Here is an 18,491-nt window from a genome sequence, read left to right as displayed (position 1 = left end):
ACCTGAAGACCTTCAACTAGCAACGGCTCTAGGAACAAACTAGTGAAAATTATTATTTATTATTTGTATTACTGTAGCACCTAGCATCCTAGTCATAGACAAGGACCCTGTGGTGCTAGGTAGTGTACAAACACAGAACAAAAAGTCCCTGTCCCAAAGAGCTTAACATCTAAACAATGACTGGTGTTAACATTTGAGGATAATCATATCCTGTACTGGCAAAATATGCTTTACAATATTACAAACTGTATTGCACAGTACTGATTTAGGACTTGGTCCTTCAAACACACATGACTAACTTCAGTCACAATAGTACTGCCACTAACTACTGTAACATATAATTCACAATACTGTACAACACAGTTGGCCAGTACGGTATGAGACGGAAAAGGGTGCAGATCAGGTAGGCAGACAGGAAACTAACTAACCCAATGTGACTCTTCATCTGGCTAAAGTTATTCAGTTGCTTACAGGATTGTGCCCTTAAGTTGTACAATGCCAAATCCTCACAAGCTGCATATCCACTTGGCATTTGGTTTTGTACTGTGGATTTTTTCTATTATTGTCATTGAAGATGACTCTAAAGCAACCAACCGCCCACTGTCCTCAGCTGACACCGCTAGAAGCAGTACTTCATATCAGCTGCTAATAAGAAATGATGTCTGTGGAAGAACTTCAATAAAAGGTTTTTAAAGAAACATCATACTGGGTTTTTTGTTTGTTTTTAAAGAAAACCTATTCTTTATCCTATTATTCCTCACAACCTTGTTTTTGCTCTTCTAATTCTTTCCCTTTTCCTCTCTTTCTTTTCTCCCTGAACCCACCCATGGGCTTTTGTCTAGTAATGTGGTCTAGTAGTTAGATCGGGGGGACTGGGAGTCAGGTGTCCTGGGTTCTGTTCTCAGCTCAGATACCATAGTGATCAGCATGGGATAAAGATATAACAACAACGTTCTTAATTTCCTGTTTTCCCTGCTACTTTCATCACTCACACTTTTGCCAGTACAGCCTTCACTAAGAAGGGAACTGGGATTACAACTAGCTGTGGGAATGAATTAAGGGAACGTAGAGCACCATTGATTCATGAGAATACTGTATCATCCATGGAAAAAAGCTTTTTTCAAGACATTCACCTTCTTTGTAGCCCAGAATGCTCTTTGGAAAGAGTATATATGCAAAATTTGGTTAAACTATAGTGCATATGCCTGTTTATTATGACCCATACTAACTTTACACAACGCCAATATCCATAACAAAGGGTTGTTACTAAAATGCACAGTATTGAACAGAAAGGTGTCAAATATTCCTAGCTTATTAAACCTCGGTAATTATAATAAGGCTTTTAGCATAAAGAATTGACTTAGGGCTTGTCTACACTTACCAGGAGATCAACGAGTCACAATCGATGCATCGATGGTCAATTTAGCAGGTCTAGTGAAGACCTGCTAAATCGACTGCAGATAGCTCTCCTGTCGACTCCTGTACTCCACCCAATTTAGCAGAGTAGGAGGAGTCGATGGGAGTGGACGCCACGGTAAGTAGATCTAAACTACGTCGATTTGAGTTACGCTATTCACGTAACTCAAATTAAGTAGCTTAGATCGAATTTCCCCTGTAGTGTAGACAAGGCCTGAGTAGTAGTTCTATATATCCAAAGTGGGAAAAATACAGTTGGTTCTAAATATAAGTTCAACCCTCCTTATAAATAATTTGAATTCTGCCTAATCTGCCAGATAGAGGGCTTGATACACAGCCCAGTGGAGTTAATGAACAGACTCCCATTGACTTCAGTAAGTATTTGATCAGGCCCTTCGTTATTTATGTACAAGTAGATAAATACTAGAGACAAAGTTGCAAGTATAGTACATAATAATAATTTCTTGTGCAGTGTTTGTTATCCATACATCTCAGGACACTTTCTAAAGGAGAATAAATAACATTATTTCCCTTTTACAGATAGGGAAACTGAGGCACAGAGAGATGAAATGTCTTGCCCAATCTGTATGGATCACTTCTGCAGCACTTTTTCTCTGCCAGTTGAGAAGTAGAACCCATAAATTTACCCTCAAACCATCTATTTCTATCATAAGAGCACATTATGAGTTTACTCAAGCTACCAAACCAGCCATCCTAATTTCCTGTAGGTAGAAGACTTGCAGTGGCCTCTTGGGGGAATTATCTCCCCAGTATTACCAAATGTTCTTTCTTTTATTCCCTGTCCTTACTGTCCTCTCAGTCTTGATTTATTTAATGGCTGACAGCAACACCTCCACACAGACCTTTCCACAGCAGACACTGTGGCTGCAAGTGAAGTGCTGAATGAGAAATATGCCCAGCACCTGCCATTTGAAAGAAAATGAGCATATCATCTCGGCAACACACACTGTACCAGCCCAGGGACTTGCTGCAGGTCCCACTCCCAAATCTGCTCTTTGTTGTCACTGCACAGATGGGTCAGCACCTTCTGATAGCCTGCCTTTGAATTTTCTCTCCTTTATTAGGCTACTACTTCTGGCACATCAAGATTCTGAAACTTGCTGCCACTGAAATTGCTATTCCCAACCCAGATGGTGGTAGGAGGAATTGAACTGTGGTTCCTTTGTGCAGAAAGCCCTAGACAATAGCTACCAGCATGCAGAACCACACACCAATTTCTGGTGTATATTTTGTTGCTGTTTCAGACCCAAGTCTGGACCTTTTTAATCATTAATCAACAATTCAGAGAAAGAGTATATTGCTGAATCCAGACAGCAGCCAATACAGACCTCTAATACATTATGGATTCCCTGTCAGTACATTTATTTATTGTTTGCAGTGTTCCTTCTGAAAATCCCTATGATCTTTTGCTTACAACTAAAAATTAGTTGAAGAAAATATTTAACTGGATTTAACAAAGTAGTGCATCTCTTCGTATTAAAATATGTTAAAAATACCTGAGTAATGAATTACATTCTATATAAAATGTCTTTAAAGTATAATTCTTGTCATTTACCACAATTATAACAAAATATTTAGAAATATATCAGTAAATAAAATAGAAAGGCACTGTTTATTTAGTGCTGATGTACAGTTTTTCCTTAGGAAAACACCCAGTTGTTCATTTTATCATTATTGTGATAGTATAATAAAAGTTGGCTATTAGCTTAGAGTGAAATGAAGATACATTTGTCTTTATTTCCAGCTTTCACCAGGATTTTTCACTGTGGCATAAAAATAAGAAAGACCTCACTGTTCTGTGCTTAGGCTTTTATACTTTACACAGATGTATCAATGGACCTCGATTTTTGTACACTGTGCAACCATGCTCTGCTATCAAATTAATGTTAAAATATGTATGTCCTGACTTCTGATTTATGATATCATTGACAAATAGTAAAAAGGACAGGCATACCATAAAGTTTATGGATGGAGTGATGGCATGCACAATGATGTCTCATAAAGAATAAAGGGGGGGGGTATTTATTCTTGTAGATTCAAGAACTAAAATACAGATAGATGGCTGCGTGCACAGAATTTTTCATAAATATCCCATAGTGCACCCTGTTGTACAGCAGCCATACATTAATTAGAGCATTCAGCAGACACTGCAATGTGTTACATTCACCCAAGTGAATCTTCATTTTTCACATGCAGGGCCTTACTAATTAAAATCAGCTTTGCAATTAAATGTGGAAAATTGTGTTAAACTTTCATGCGTGGTTTAGAAAAAAATGTATTTATTTTTAGGGTATTTTATTTTGATGCAAATGAATTTTCCACCAAAGTGAAACCAGTAAAAGGGAGGTATGAGGATTTCTCTTTTTTTGTATTATAGATGCTCCTCTCAGTTGCAAGTTGCAATGCTCCGCTATCTCTCTGCCAGTACCTGGCCCTGTTCCAATGCTTTTAGTGAGTGCTATCTGTCAAGGCATGAATAATACAGCCCCTAGGCTGTCGGCAGAATCCAAATGAGGCATACATCAGGAAGCAAGCACTCGACTTTAGCTCCAGAACATGCTCCTGTGAAGACAGGCAATTATTCACCCACGGCTGCAGCCATGGCAATCAAACTAGTGGGTGAAAAGGTATATGAAATGAAAAAATTTGAATAAGAAATATGGCACAACAAGCCAGAGAAAATTCAATAATTTTCTAATAGAGAGATATTTGAGTCTTTTAATTTTCAAGTTTGGAGTTTGAATTATTTTTCTCAGTCTGTTCTAAAATGGGCAGGACTAAAACAGAATATATAATACCAAAACAATAATAGCGTGATTTTTTTTTAATCAAGAGAGCATGGCTTATTGTAAAGAATGTGCATTTTTTAACAACAAATCTTCTGTTTTAAGGAACAGATCTCATCCTTCAAAAATTAAAATGATCACAACATGTCTATTTGTACAATTTCATAGATGAAAGGACCAGCGACAGTACAGAAAGACAATAAACATAAGTTAATATCAAGTAATACTTTGGTGGGTAGTCACAAAGCAAAATACTTTTATAGAGTTGGTGATGAGTCATATATTATAGATCCAAACATTATTTGTGTCTCCTCTCCTCACTTTTGTGATACTTGTTTGCTTCTGAAAAAGGCTTCCTTAATGTTACATGGAGAAAAATGGGGCAGAGGGAAGCCCTATACTTCCAACATGAACTTAACAAAGAGCACAAAGGATTCCTGTCTGGATGAAACGTTTGGGTTTGTTCTGTTTATTTCAGCCACATTCTAATTTTTCAGCAATCACACTGCAACACACCGTTAGGGATCCATCAATATTTCCATTTTAAATCTGAAGGATTTATGATTCAGCCTTAAAAATTCATTCTGCACTGAAACTTAATTTGCATGGTCTTAGACTAGGAATGTTTCTTTCCCCTTCCCAATTTCCCATACAACAGTTTCAGCTGTTTGCAGTTATACATATAAAAAAATTACTGCTCTACCAGTTTAAAATTGTTTTCTTCTCATATTTGTTAAAAATGGTTTTCATTTTGAAGCATGCGGTACTTGGCAAGTGACTAGTCCATAATAGAACCTAATTGCTTCTGTTATTCAAGGGGGGGAGGGAATTAAGCAACCATGTTATGGAGGTTTTAAAAATAGGCCGTTGCTCGGACTCACTATATTTTTAATGGAATCTAGTTAAGAGTTTTATGATGTGTCTAAATACATATTTATATGATAGATCATATCCATCTTTTGCATAAATAATGTGCATTTTAATACAAAATTCAAAATCCATAGAAACACAGTAGGCTTTAATATTTCCAAAACTGCCATTTACATCTACTGGAGAAGTAACAGTGGCCACAGTTTGCTCTCAGTTACACAGGTGATGTGCCTGCATAATGAAGAGAAGAATTTGAACTCATGCCGTTTCATTTATTGTTGTATATATAAGGGCTGGATCCTGTTTCCATTAAAATCAATGGTAAAATTCCCATTTATTTTAATGGAAGCAGGATCAAACCCAGGGATGTCTTCAGGTATTTAGCTAACAATCACACGTGAGATACTTTACCGGTGTGAGTAGTTTACGTTTACCAGTGTGAGTGGTTCCATTATATTCAGTTTGACTACTCACAAGCAAAAGCATTTGCAGAATCAGGACCCATAGCCACTCCCTGAAGTCACTATTATATCGACAAATAATTCATAATTTTTCAGAGTATCTAATTACCATGTGTGGTTAAACAACAGTCCACAGTGGATCTGAGGGGTATCAAGTAAATACTTGCCAAGAAAGAAATCCAGGCAGCATGAACCAGTGGATAGTTTTTGGACTGGAACTCAAAAACCTTGAGTTTTATTCCTAGCTCTGCCACTGACTTGCTGTGTGACCTTGAGCAAGTCACTTCGACTCTCTATGCCAGGGTGGCCAAACCTACTGCCCTTCTGAGCCGCATATGACAATCTTCAGAAGTTCAAGAATTGGGGCACACCAGCCGGGGCTCAGGGCTTCTGCCCTGTGGGAGGCACCTGCAGATTCTTGGGGCTTCATCCCCGTTCCTGCTGAAGCCCTGAGTCCCCGCAGGTGCGGCTCATGGGGCTGAAGCCCCGAGACCTGCTGTCCCTGCTGGGCAGAAGCCCCTACCCTGGGGTCAGGGGCGGCTCCATGAGCTGCACTTTAACAGTAAAAGAGCCACATGTGGCTTGTATGCCAGTTTGGCCACCCCTGCTCTATGCCTTTGTTTCCGCTCCCACTCACTGTCTGTCTTGTCATTTTGTAGTGCCTGATACTGCAAAGGTTTATTCACATGTTCAACTTCATGCACTGTGAGTAATCTCAGTGGCTTCAATGATATGTAGCGTTAAACACATGCATAAGTCTTTGCAGTACCAAAACCTCAGACTGTAAACTCTTCAAGATAGGAACTGCCTCTTATTACATTTCAGAGTAACAGCCGTGTTAGTCTGTATTCGCAAAAAGAAAAGGAGTACTTGTGACACCTTAGAGACTAACCAATTTATCTGAGCATGAGCTTTCGTGAGCTACAGCTCACTTCATCGGATGCATACCGTGGAAACTGCAGCAGACTTTATATACACACAGAGAATATGAAACAATACCTCCTCCCACCCCACTGTCCTGCTGGTAATAGCTTATCTAAAGTGATCATCAGGTTGGGCCATTTCCAGCACAAATCCAGGTTTTCTCACCCTCCACCCCCCCACCACAAATTCACTCTCCTGCTGGTGATAGCCCATCCAAAGTGACAACTCTTTACACAATGTGCATGATAATCAAGGTTGGGCCATTTCCTGCACAAATCCAGGTTCTCTCACCCCCTCACCCCCCTCCCAAAAACCACACACACAAACTCACTATCCTGCTGGTAATAGCTCATACAAACTGAACACTCTCCCTACAATGTGCATGATAATCAAGGTGGGCCATTTCCAGCACAAATCCAGGTTTTCTCACCACCTCCCCCACCCCCATACACACACAAACTCACTCTCCTGCTGGTAATAGCTCATCCAAACTGAACACTCTCCAAGTTTCAATCCAAGTTAAACCAGAACATCTGGGGGGGGGGGGGGGGTAGGAAAAAACAAGGGGAAATAGGCTACCTTGCATAATGACTTAGCCACTCCCAGTCTCTATTTAAGCCTAAATTAATAGTATCCAATTTGCAAATGAATTCCAATTCAGCAGTTTCTCGCTGGAGTCTGGATTTGAAGTTTTTTTGTTTTAAGATAGCGACCTTCATGTCTGTGATTGCGTGACCAGAGAGATTGAAGTGTTCTCCGACTGGTTTATGAATGTTATAATTCTTGACATCTGATTTGTGTCCATTTATTCTTTTACGTAGAGACTGTCCAGTTTGACCAATGTAAATGGCAGAGGGGCATTGCTGGCACATGATGGCATATATCACATTGGTGGATGTGCAGGTGAACGAGCCTCTGATAGTGTGGCTGATGTTATTAGGCCCTGTGATGGTGTCCCCTGAATAGATATGTGGGCACAGTTGGCAACGGGCTTTGTTGCAAGGATAAGTTCCTGGGTTAGTGGTTCTGTTGTGTGGTATGTGGTTGTTGGTGAGTATTTGCTTCAGGTTGCGGAGCTGTCTGTAGGCAAGGACTGGCCTGTCTCCCAAGATTTGTGAGAGTGTTGGGTCATCCTTTAGGATAGGTTGTAGATCCTTAATAATGCGTTGGAGGGGTTTTAGTTGGGGGCTGAAGGTGACGGCTAGTGTCACAAATCTTGGGAGACAGGCCAGTCCTTGCCTACAGACAGCTCCGCAACCTGAAGCAAATACTCACCAACAACCACATACCACACAACAGAACCACTAACCCAGGAACTTATCCTTGCAACAAAGCCCGTTGCCAACTGTGCCCACATATCTATTCAGGGGACACCATCACAGGGCCTAATAACATCAGCCACACTATTAGAGGCTCGTTCACCTGCACATCCACCAATGTGATATATGCCATCATGTGCCAGCAATGCCCCTCTGCCATTTACATTGGTCAAACTGGACAGTCTCTACGTAAAAGAATAAATGGACACAAATCAGATGTCAAGAATTATAACATTCATAAACCAGTCGGAGAACACTTCAATCTCTCTGGTCACGCAATCACAGACATGAAGGTCGCTATCTTAAAACAAAAAAACTTCAAATCCAGACTCCAGCGAGAAACTGCTGAATTGGAATTCATTTGCAAATAGGATACTATGCAAGGTAGCCTATTTCCCCTTGTTTTTTCCTACCCCCCCCCCCCAGATGTTCTGGTTTAACTTGGATTGAAACTTGGAGAGTGTTCAGTTTGGATGAGCTATTACCAGCAGGATAGTGAGTTTGTGTGTGTGGTTTTTGGGAGGGGGGTGAGGGGGTGAGAGAACCTGGATTTGTGCAGGAAATGGCCCAACTTGATTATCATGCACATTGTGTAAAGAGTTGTCACTTTGGATGGGCTATCACCAGCAGGAGAGTGAATTTGTGTGGGGGGGTGGAGGGTGAGAAAACCTGGATTTGTGCTGGAAATGGCCCAACCTGATGATCACTTTAGATAAGCTATTACCAGCAGGACAGTGGGGTGGGAGGAGGTATTGTTTCATATTCTCTGTGTGTATATAAAGTCTGCTGCAGTTTCCACGGTATGCATCCGATGAAGTGAGCTGTAGCTCACGAAAGCTCATGCTCAAATAACTTGGTTAGTCTCTAAGGTGCCACAAGTACTCCTTTTCTTATTACATTGTATTCCCTGTCACAATGGGGCCCAAGTCTTGGTTGGGGTTTCTAGCTGCTCCTATTATATAAATAATAACAATATGGGTAAATTCTGCTCTAAGTTACATACGTACAACTTCTTTGCAGTGAGTCCTGCTGCATGTGTGTAATTTCAGAGCAGAATTTGGCCCAGTGAAGCAAAAAACGGACATATTTGCATGAATTAGCACAATCAACTGCTACCATTTGTTCGGTCAATGTCAAAATTGGCCCCAATTTGATTCAGGCAGGGGAATCCCTGTGACTGAACCATGCCCCATTCACTCACACAGATATAAGGATCCACCAGTGATGACACAATTGCAGGATAGGAGCCTATATTTATAGAGATTGGGGTTTTTTTTATTATTATTATTAAAAGAAAATCAGGGATATAAGACATCTTGAGGGATTTAAACCCAGAAAAGCTAAAGCTATAAACATTGCTTTCCTTACCACCTGCTATGTTCCCACCAAAATAATGACGTGTCAGCCCAAAGATTTGTCTTACATTTGTATGTATTTACTTTGTGAGTTTAAATTAAATATATCAGAGTGATAGACACCATGTGAAACTGGATAAAATTATGTCATAGTGTGTTTGTTAAGAAAAAAGGTCACAAATCCCAAAGAACTCAAGAGATCCCAGGAAGAAAAAAAAAAATACAAAATTCTGGAGAACTGCTAAACAATTTCCAAGCGGAAGCAAACACCTTTCATTCATAATAAAGAGCTGGTCTGTTATTGTGAATAAAAAGGTCATAACCTTATTAAACTCTGTTCTGTGAGGCTAAATGAAATTGAGTTATGTTTCACTGGAGATATATAAACGTCTTGAACACACATCTGGAATTTTTAGACTTTTAATTTTCTTTTACATAAAATGTTTATTTTATCCCCCTGTCCCTGATAACAACCAAGATTAGGTGTGTGTGTGGAGGGGGGGTGGGGGAGTTTGAAACAAGAAAAATATTTTCAAAATTATTTTAAATTATTTATTAATAAGATTTGATACAATAATTGAAAACCAATCTTTTCTGAACCAGAAATCATGTAGTGAACCCCAACAAAAAATGGTTCCTAATCAAATTAATAGGAGATCTGCTAGTTGAATATAATCTGAGTAGTGGATTGACAGTCACGGTGTTAAAAAAGAAGAGACATTCTTTAGCAAGCAGAAAAAAGAGGTTTTGATATGTTTCCAATTTTTCTGCTTTGTGAGTCCTCCACAAAAAATTCATTTAATTAGCAACTCTGAGATTCAGTCTGTTCTTATATTGACACACCAGAATCATGTCAAGGAAGCAAAATCCAGAATTAATATTTCTAAACTGCACCTAATCTTGTCCAACTTTACAGCTATTCCCTGTGCTTCCCATCTGAAAAAGGATCATAGTGTACGTACACACACCACACACAAACACACACACGCGCACACAGAGGTACAGCAATTCAGAAGAGACTGCTGTGACTGTTCTGTTCAAACAAAATGTCATTTGGAAATTGTTTCCTTAGTTTGATTTCAGGAAACATGTTTTTGGAAAACTGAATCCAAATCGCATGAAATGCAAAGAAGTGCACTCAGTTAATTTTTGTATCGTTTATTTCCTGTGGAGGACATTATAACTTTATCATTTAACTGTTGACTATTCATGGAATTTCTGAAGAAGAAAAAAAAGGGGGTTGGTGCCATTCATTAATTGCTGATGAGACTTGTATTTATATGAAGAAAATGAACAAAAGAATGATACGTTTTGAAACTGGAAGTCCTAAATAGTCTTAAGGAATGTGATTTTTAATATTTCTGCTAAATTATTCATATCTCTGATAGAAATACAAAAATGAAGCCACCTTTACTTTTATGGACAACAACATGATTAGAGCAAGAAATTTGAATATGCTAATAAAGAAACCAAAATGGTTAACTTTTCCTTTAAAACAGCATTCAAAAGAATTTTTACATGTTTATCACTTTTATAATTTAATTTTTAAAAAAATATTTGTGTGGACTTAACTGTGGACTTATATGTCTTTGAAAAGAAACTCAGATAGTAGAGTAGATTTATACATCTACCTTATACCTGTGGTTCAAAAAGTGAATTCGTTATTTTAGTTTAATCCCTAGTGAATACATGTAATTTATTACAAAATGGCCACTGAATTTCGCATGAAATGTTTATTTTTTAAATAGCAATAGTTTCGTTATAATCTGACAACAGTACTATTTACAAAAATCAATAATGAAAAAATACAAAAGTTTAGAACAATTTCATGCTAGATTAAATAACTTGTTCCAGTTCAATAGAAAGAGGGCCAAAATGTCAGCCATTTTGTCTTCTACATTGGTTGTCATATGAAACAAGTTAAATAAAATGTACTCCGTATATAAGAAAAATTCAAAAGCTTATGTACTAACGGGTAAATTTTCACAATATTGTACAAGAAATGCTTGAACAAACTGCAGAAGCAACCAAAGTTGTTTATCTGCATGTTCCACATGCTATTTTGAACATTTACACTGCAAACATAGAAATGTAAAGGTTATATTCTAGACGACTTTCAGACATAAGTATACATAATGCAATCCTGCCTTGATGTATTATTAGCAATTAATAGCTAAACACATTCTCCTTCTGGAGATCTCTCTACTCATAGTTTAGGAGCTGAAGTAACAGTATTTACGACTAGAGTATAATCATCTGAATTTCAAAGTCTCATTATCATGGATCTGTCCTAGACTTTGCCCTTTGAATCTAACCTCATCATTGAACTCTCTGTACTCAAAAGCTTATGCTTTCGTTCCAGTTATGAACTACATTAAATGATAGAAGTCACGCTGGCACCAAAATGTCAATAAGGTCAAATTTTAATTTGCCACACATGAACTACAGAACTGCATACAAACACTGAGAGAAGATGGGAAGCAGAAACAAGTGTTCTCAGCAAAACAATGTGATAGATTTTGCAAGACATTCAAGATTACCACCTATGTGATTAGGATGCATATAGAATTGTGGTAAGTTTGCTAAGAGAGTTTGGGACATGTCCTCATTTGGATAGTTTTAGTTTTTAATTTACATTGTGCTTAAATGTGATCACATTTTTAAATATTTTGAGCATCCTAATAAATGATATATATAAACGATAGAAAGTAGTTGGAAAAAAAGAAAGAGAAAAGAAAAAATGTATGAAACTGAATGGCTTCTAGAATATCCAATCCCTATTTTTTATCATTGATTGGGTCGTTAGCAAGGTCAAGTCAGATAACTTGCTTATCAAATCTCTTCACTATATACAAAAAATTACAGATATTACCTTCTGTGTCTTGCATATTTGCCACTAACATGACCACTGCCATCACAACCAGGAGTAGGACAGCTGCAAAAAGGAAAGAATTAATTATATAGGTGCCGGTATGCTGCAGGAAGATGATACTAAAAGCAGGCAGTAGATATTACAGAGATGGAGGGCAACAAAGACAGAAAGAGAGAAATCAAATAACTGAAGGGAAAAAAAGAGGGGATGCTTTTTATTAGCAAGTCTCAGGGGAATTAATTTCATCAGTGCAGCAGGGCATGAGCAAACCACCAATGAACTTGAAAGTGCATTATACCCATTAAAAGGCATGAATTTTCTAAATTGCTAATGGGGATACATTTTACACTCAGAGCACTAACCTGAACAGCTCTTGTATGGCTGGTTCCACGGGAACTGCAGAGAGATGGAAAATATATAAAAATTTATCATCTATTACAAGTACCCTCCTTCTACAGAAAATTACCAAAAAGATTGTATAAAAGCAAGGGTCAGAATGAATCGTGCAAAGAGATTCTGGAGGATGAAGGTCACCCTGAATGGGGGCCTTGAGTGATTTACTGAAGCAAGAGACGTACCTCGAACACCTTTGGAGCGTGTGCGATGGCGCTTCTCGTCTGCATCCACCTCCATCTGGGAATAGATTAGCAGGCAGTCAATGTTCTTATCCTGCATGCACAGACTATCAATGCACAGACTGATACAGTCTCTCACACAATTTATTGGCAATATTTTAATTCCATTTTATCCTGTAAGGGAAATTGTACTTCAGAAAGGATTTTTAGGATCCCTATATTTGTTTAAAAACAGAAATTGCATGGTGATTTTTGCTTTAATCAGTCTGCTTGCATGCCCTCTTTCATAATAGATTTTGTAAAACTGTAAAAGCCATAAATGTCCTCTATTTTTGAAAGGATTTTCTTGACCGGAAACCCAGGTTACTTGGATATATTTTTTGCAACAAGGGTATAATACATTTCTATATAGTTTGAAACTAAGGTCAAGTAGCCCCATTTCATAGGTTGCCTTATTACAGGTGGCTTTAGAGTGGATAAATAGTCAGGGAATAAGAGAAAGGAAAAGAGAATGAGATGGGAACAAAGAGACATGATTGGGGTACATAGGTCTGCATGGTACTATTTAATATGAGAGGGACAATGTAAGTAAGGTAATACCTTTCATTGGACCAATTTATGTTGGTGGAAGATACAAGCTTTTGAACTACACAGAGTTCTTCAGGTCTGTGAAGCTCAAAAGATTGTATCTTCCACCAACAGAAGCTGGTTCAATGAAAGATAATACCTCACCACCATGTCTCTCTTATAACCTGGGACCAACACATCTACAACATCGCAAACAACTATTTAATATGGATTTTGGTCTTTTCTTGATGTATCCCATTGATTAGGTAAATACTATCAAGTCTAAATAAAGTGCTTAATTACTGAATGTGGCTATATCTGCCTCTTCATTTTATAAACAGGACTCCCATCTGGGGTGACGAATTATGCGATAGTAAATATTCTGGCACTCTTATGTCTTTACTGGTCAGATAAAGGGTTTCCCATCAGATCTTAGCTGCAAGCATAAACAGTGACCTATAAAAGTTTCAATATGCTTGTGTGGCTTCTCCTAATCCCTCCATGCTCCAAATAGCATCTGATCCAATACATCTGCATTGGTCCCAACGGGTCTTCAAAAGGGCACTCAGTCCAGTCTAAGAGTCGATTTAATCCTCTTGGTCACAAATACAGATCTTACTGGAATTTGTTGAAACAAAGGCCATAACAGGAAAAATATATTCCATCCCTTAGGTGCAAAGTCTGGTGCAGCAGCCACCTGAGATGTAGAGACACTGGGTACTGAGACCCAGGTAGGTCCACACATATAGGAGTGCTATTGTAAAGGTCACAAAGCAAAGCTTAGAAATCAGGAGCACCAAAGTGGATGCAGACAACCCCTATGGGGTTTGTTTTCCAAAGACCACATACAAAATTGGTTGTCAGTTGATGGTAATATTTGGATTGACAGCTGAGATTGCTGGTCTCAACTGTCTTACGCAAAAGCACAGGGATTTGTACCCACAATCTTTTCACAATGGCTCAGATATGAGTAAAGAATACCTTTAAATGCGAAAACCTCAGAAACACAGACTCATACAACTTGCAATTAATCCTTTACACCCAACTCCACTAATTGTTGTAGCAGATTATTGTTATTTATTTGTATTCCCACACCACCTAGGAGTCCATTGTGCTAGGCACTGTACAAACACAGAACAAAAAGTCAGTCGCCACTATGAAGAGCTTACAAACTAAATACAAAAGCAGAATGAACAATGTGATGGTAGTTCCACAATTTTTTCGGGGGGACGAATTAGTTAGGAAAGGATAATCTTAATGGAAAGGGAGAGAGGACACTGAATGTAAAGGATGTGGGGGAGGGGACAGGAAAGGGGAGAGGAAGAAGAGACTGTGAGGGATCGGGAAGGGAGAGGGTTAGATCAAAAAGCCAACCAGCACAGGGCAAAGGAAGTCCTGTCAAAACTGTAGAAAGTTCTCCAAAGGACCTAAAGACCCCTACTTTGGCTGCTTCTGTCCCTACCAGATGAAATCTCTGGCTGGCTCCTTTTTGCAGCTGTCTCCCAAGCCCACATGGCAGGGGCAGGGGAGACATCACCTGGGTCCCAATGTCCCTAGAGTTGGGGGAGTCACCACTGCACAGTTGTGAGTCCAGAAGGGCCGCATGAGAGAGTAGGTCCAGTTGGACCCCATTTCCCTCCTCCTGCCTGCCAGTGCAGCAGTCCCTGCTTTGGCTGTTTCTGCCTCTATAGGCTTGAGCCTCTGGCTGAGATGAGGCCAATCAGCACATGACAATTGGCTAGGTCTCCCCCTCCTGTGGTAAAACCCACAGGAAGTAACTCAGGGGCAGGAAAACTCAGTGAGGATCCTTTCAACCATTTTACCTGCAGGGAGGGGGCTGCTCCTGCACTGACTAGGATCTGGAGCACCCCCAGAAACTGGGATCTGTGGAAGGGAAGTGACATCCTCACAGAGGCTCTGTACCTCACCTGGTTGGCTCCTCTGGTCCCAGGCAGTGTGGTTCAATACCTTCTCCTAGGAAAGACTCTTTAAATTTAGGTACTTATTCTGCAGCAAAGTGTCAGAATTAGGAATTCAGCCCTAAACTTTGGAATCTCTGTAGGGCTAGAGAGAGACAATGTGCATTTACCCTAGCCCTCCAGTCCCCCATCAGGCTCTGTGAGGTCCTGGGAAAGGCAAAATAGTGCTACAAAGGGAGCTGAACTCCATTTCATATGGGAGACATCAGAACTGTGTGTGTGTCATTCATGTATTGATTTGGTGACACAATCCCTCCCCAGCTTCTGGCCCTGCATGATGAGTTAAAGAGGTCATCAGCTATGTTGCTAAAACCTTTGGGAGAAAACTCACTTAAATTCTAAGTCCAGCCTTGACAGGATGGTTTCTGGCCACATTTTTGATAAACGTGGCATGCCTATCACTGAAGTGAAAACAGCCGTGTTTGTGACTGTTCCGTGTAACCTAGCTACCACCTTTTCCATGCCTAGCATGGAACAGCCTGTTTGGCATATCCATCACATGTGCCACATTCTTTTCACTTTACTGACAAGAAAGCAACATACTGCAAAGGCCTAGACGTGGAGTTACCTGACTAGCAGCCTGTGTGTGGTAATGTTTGGAAAACATTATCTGGCATAATCAACCATGGAATAGTCTGCTGAATTAGCTGTTACGATCTTAGCCTGATAATACAGACATAAATGTGCTTCATATAGTGGTAATCCCAGTTAAGATGATATTCTGTGTAAATTCAGGTGCAGGACAAGGAAGAGGTTGGTTTGCCCATGTTTGCCAACCAAATTAGCGATCTTGATTCAAGAAATCCATGTGTATCTCTAACCCCAGATACAGCTTCATGTATATCTAACCACACTGATAGCTGAAGAGGAGGACCACAAATTTGTCCATAGGTGAGATCCACAATACTCAGGTCCAAAGAGGACTTGAAATGAGAGCCAATGTACTTATGCATGCATCCACAGTTCTCCAGAAAGGAAGATTTTGCTTAAAGGACCAAATTGTGATCCCACCCCAGTGCAGGAACCTGATGACACAGGAACTGGTGGAGGGGGAGGAGGCAGACTGAGTGATAGAGTGCCCACACAACCATGTTCAACTGTCCTATGTAGGGGTATGTAACAGCTGTAGATGCTGTTACAGCAAGTGAGCAGTCACAGAAGTAATGTACCTGCCTTCCTAGCCATCTATGACTTTGGGGGCAGAATTCAATGCTTCTTGGAGAATCCCTAAGCAATGTCCATTTCCTCAGGTTTTGTTAGAGACAAAAGGAAAGAATGTTGGCCTTAATGAATAGGAAGGAGTTCATCTCAGGAGCCCTACTTTCTACACAACAGTTACATTCCATGACATGTACTTACATTTTCATGGAACATTGGGCCACCTTCTCTGGAGAAAGGAGGATGTATGGCTTGGATGACAGATTAACTAGAACAGTCAGGAGTAAAGCTGGGTGGGAAATGGTTTTCCAGTCCTATGAAAAGTTTTGAGATTTCAAAATTTTTCCCATTTTGAACTGGGATGAACCCCATAGTCTTTCAAAGTTTTTATCAGCATAGCCAAATAGCCTAGTGATTAGGTTGCCCCTCACTGGCAGAAAAGGGGATAAAAGCAGCCCTAAGGAGGCTACACTGGAAGCAGCCAATCAGAGAAGGGCTGAAGGGAGCAGCCAATCAGAGCAAAGCAGGCCCATACCAAAAAAAAAAGGAGTTGCAGGGCAGAGGAAGGCAGTTCTCTGCTGGGAGCCCAGGGAGGAAGGACTGTGCCTCTGGAGGGCTAAGAGAACTGCCAGCACCCTGTACAGAACAGTACTGCTAGCCAGAACCGGGTGAGCGGGAGACAGCTCCTGGCTTGCTGCTGCGATTTGCAGGCTGAGGCCCTGAGGCAAGGATAAAAAGGATGGTGGGGCCAAAAGGTAAGTGGCCAGACAATTTGCTGCAGTAGCCACCGACTAAGCAAAGTGGCTGAAGAGCGGACTGCAGGTCCCCCGAAAGTGGAGCACTGCCCCTGGCATAGCCAGAGGGCTGTGTCGCTGAAGAGGACACCACGGTCCTTGGAGAGATGTGTGTCCTAGAGCAGGAGTGATGGTGGTGAGGCACTACCCAAGGAGGGTGCACTACCATGCAGAGCTAAATCCCAAGACAACCCACAGGAGGTGCCAGAGTGGTGAGTCTCACCCCATTACAGAGACCTATATTCAAGCCCCTGGTTCAAATCAGGCAGAATAGGGACTTGGACGTGGGACTCCTTCATCCAGTTCAGAGCTGTACTCATAAGGCAATTGGGTATTCTGGAGTCTCCTTGTCATTATCAACGTTGTATTTTCTGACAAAAAATAGTTTAATAGTTTAAAAAATAGTTTAAAAATTCCTGACCAGCTTTAATCGGGAGGACTTTAAACTAGCATCTAGGGAGGAAGATAATAAGAGGTCAAGTACAATACATGTGCTCAAACATAGAATCAAGGTAGCTTGAATGTAAATAACCAAGCCATCAAGGATGTAAGAAGAAATTCTTCTACTCCCTATTTACCAATGTTAGAAGCATGAGAAATAAACACGAGAAATTGGAAATAGAATCATAGAATATCAGGGTTGGAAGGGACCTCAGGAGGTTATCTAGTCCAACCCCCTGCTCAAAGCAGAACCAATCCCCAACTAAATCATCAAGCCTGACCTTAAGAATATCTAAGGAAGGAGATTCCACCACTCCCTAGGTAACGCATTCCAGTGTTTCACCACCCTCCTAGTGAAAAAGTTTTTCCTAGTATCCAACCTAAACCACCCCCACTGCAACTTGAGACCATTACTCCTTGTTCTGTGATCAGCTACCACTGAGAACAGTCTAGATCCATCCTCTTTGGAACCCCCTTTCAGGTAGTTGAAAGCAGCTATCAAATCCCCCCTCATTCTTCTCTTCCGCAGACTAAACAATCCCAGTTCCCTCAGCCTCGCCTCATAAGTCATGTGTTCCAGTCCCCATATCATTTTTGTTGCCCTCCGCTGGACTCTTTCCAATTTTTCCACATCCTTCTTGTAGTGTGTGGCCCAAAACTGGACACAGTACTCCAGATGAGGCCTCACAATGTCGAATAGAGGGGAACGATCACGTCCCTCGATCTGCTGGCAATGCCCTACTTATATATCCCAAAATGCCATTGGCCTTCTTGGCAACAAGAGCACACTGTTGACTCATATCCAGCTTCTCGTCCACTGTAACCCCTAGGTCCTTTTCTGCAGAACTGCTGCCGAGCCATTCGGTCCCTAGTCTGTAGCGGTACATTGGATTCTTCCGTCCTAAGTGCAGGACTCTGCATTTGTCCTTGTTGAACCTCATCAGATTTCTTTT

The 18,491-nt window shown here is 40.4% G+C and overlaps 1 protein-coding gene across 21 annotated transcripts in view; it reads right to left on the bottom strand.

Moving 5' to 3' along the window:
- Positions 1–18,491, bottom strand: part of MYT1L (myelin transcription factor 1 like) — a 384,710-nt gene that overhangs the window by 145,206 nt on the left and 221,013 nt on the right. For all 21 annotated transcript variants that reach the window (XM_048845402.2, XM_048845392.2, XM_048845389.2 and 18 more), the window contains 3 exons: positions 12,603–12,657; positions 12,387–12,420; positions 12,025–12,087 (listed from right to left, as the gene is read on the bottom strand). In XM_048845402.2, the coding sequence (XP_048701359.1) occupies positions 12,025–12,087; positions 12,387–12,420; positions 12,603–12,657 (152 nt within the window). The remainder of the gene's footprint in view (positions 1–12,024; positions 12,088–12,386; positions 12,421–12,602; positions 12,658–18,491) is intronic.

Source organism: Caretta caretta, chromosome 3, assembly GCF_965140235.1.
Source record: "Caretta caretta isolate rCarCar2 chromosome 3, rCarCar1.hap1, whole genome shotgun sequence".
Taxonomy (NCBI): domain Eukaryota; kingdom Metazoa; phylum Chordata; order Testudines; family Cheloniidae; genus Caretta; species Caretta caretta.
This window is presented reverse-complemented; position numbering and strand designations above follow the sequence as displayed.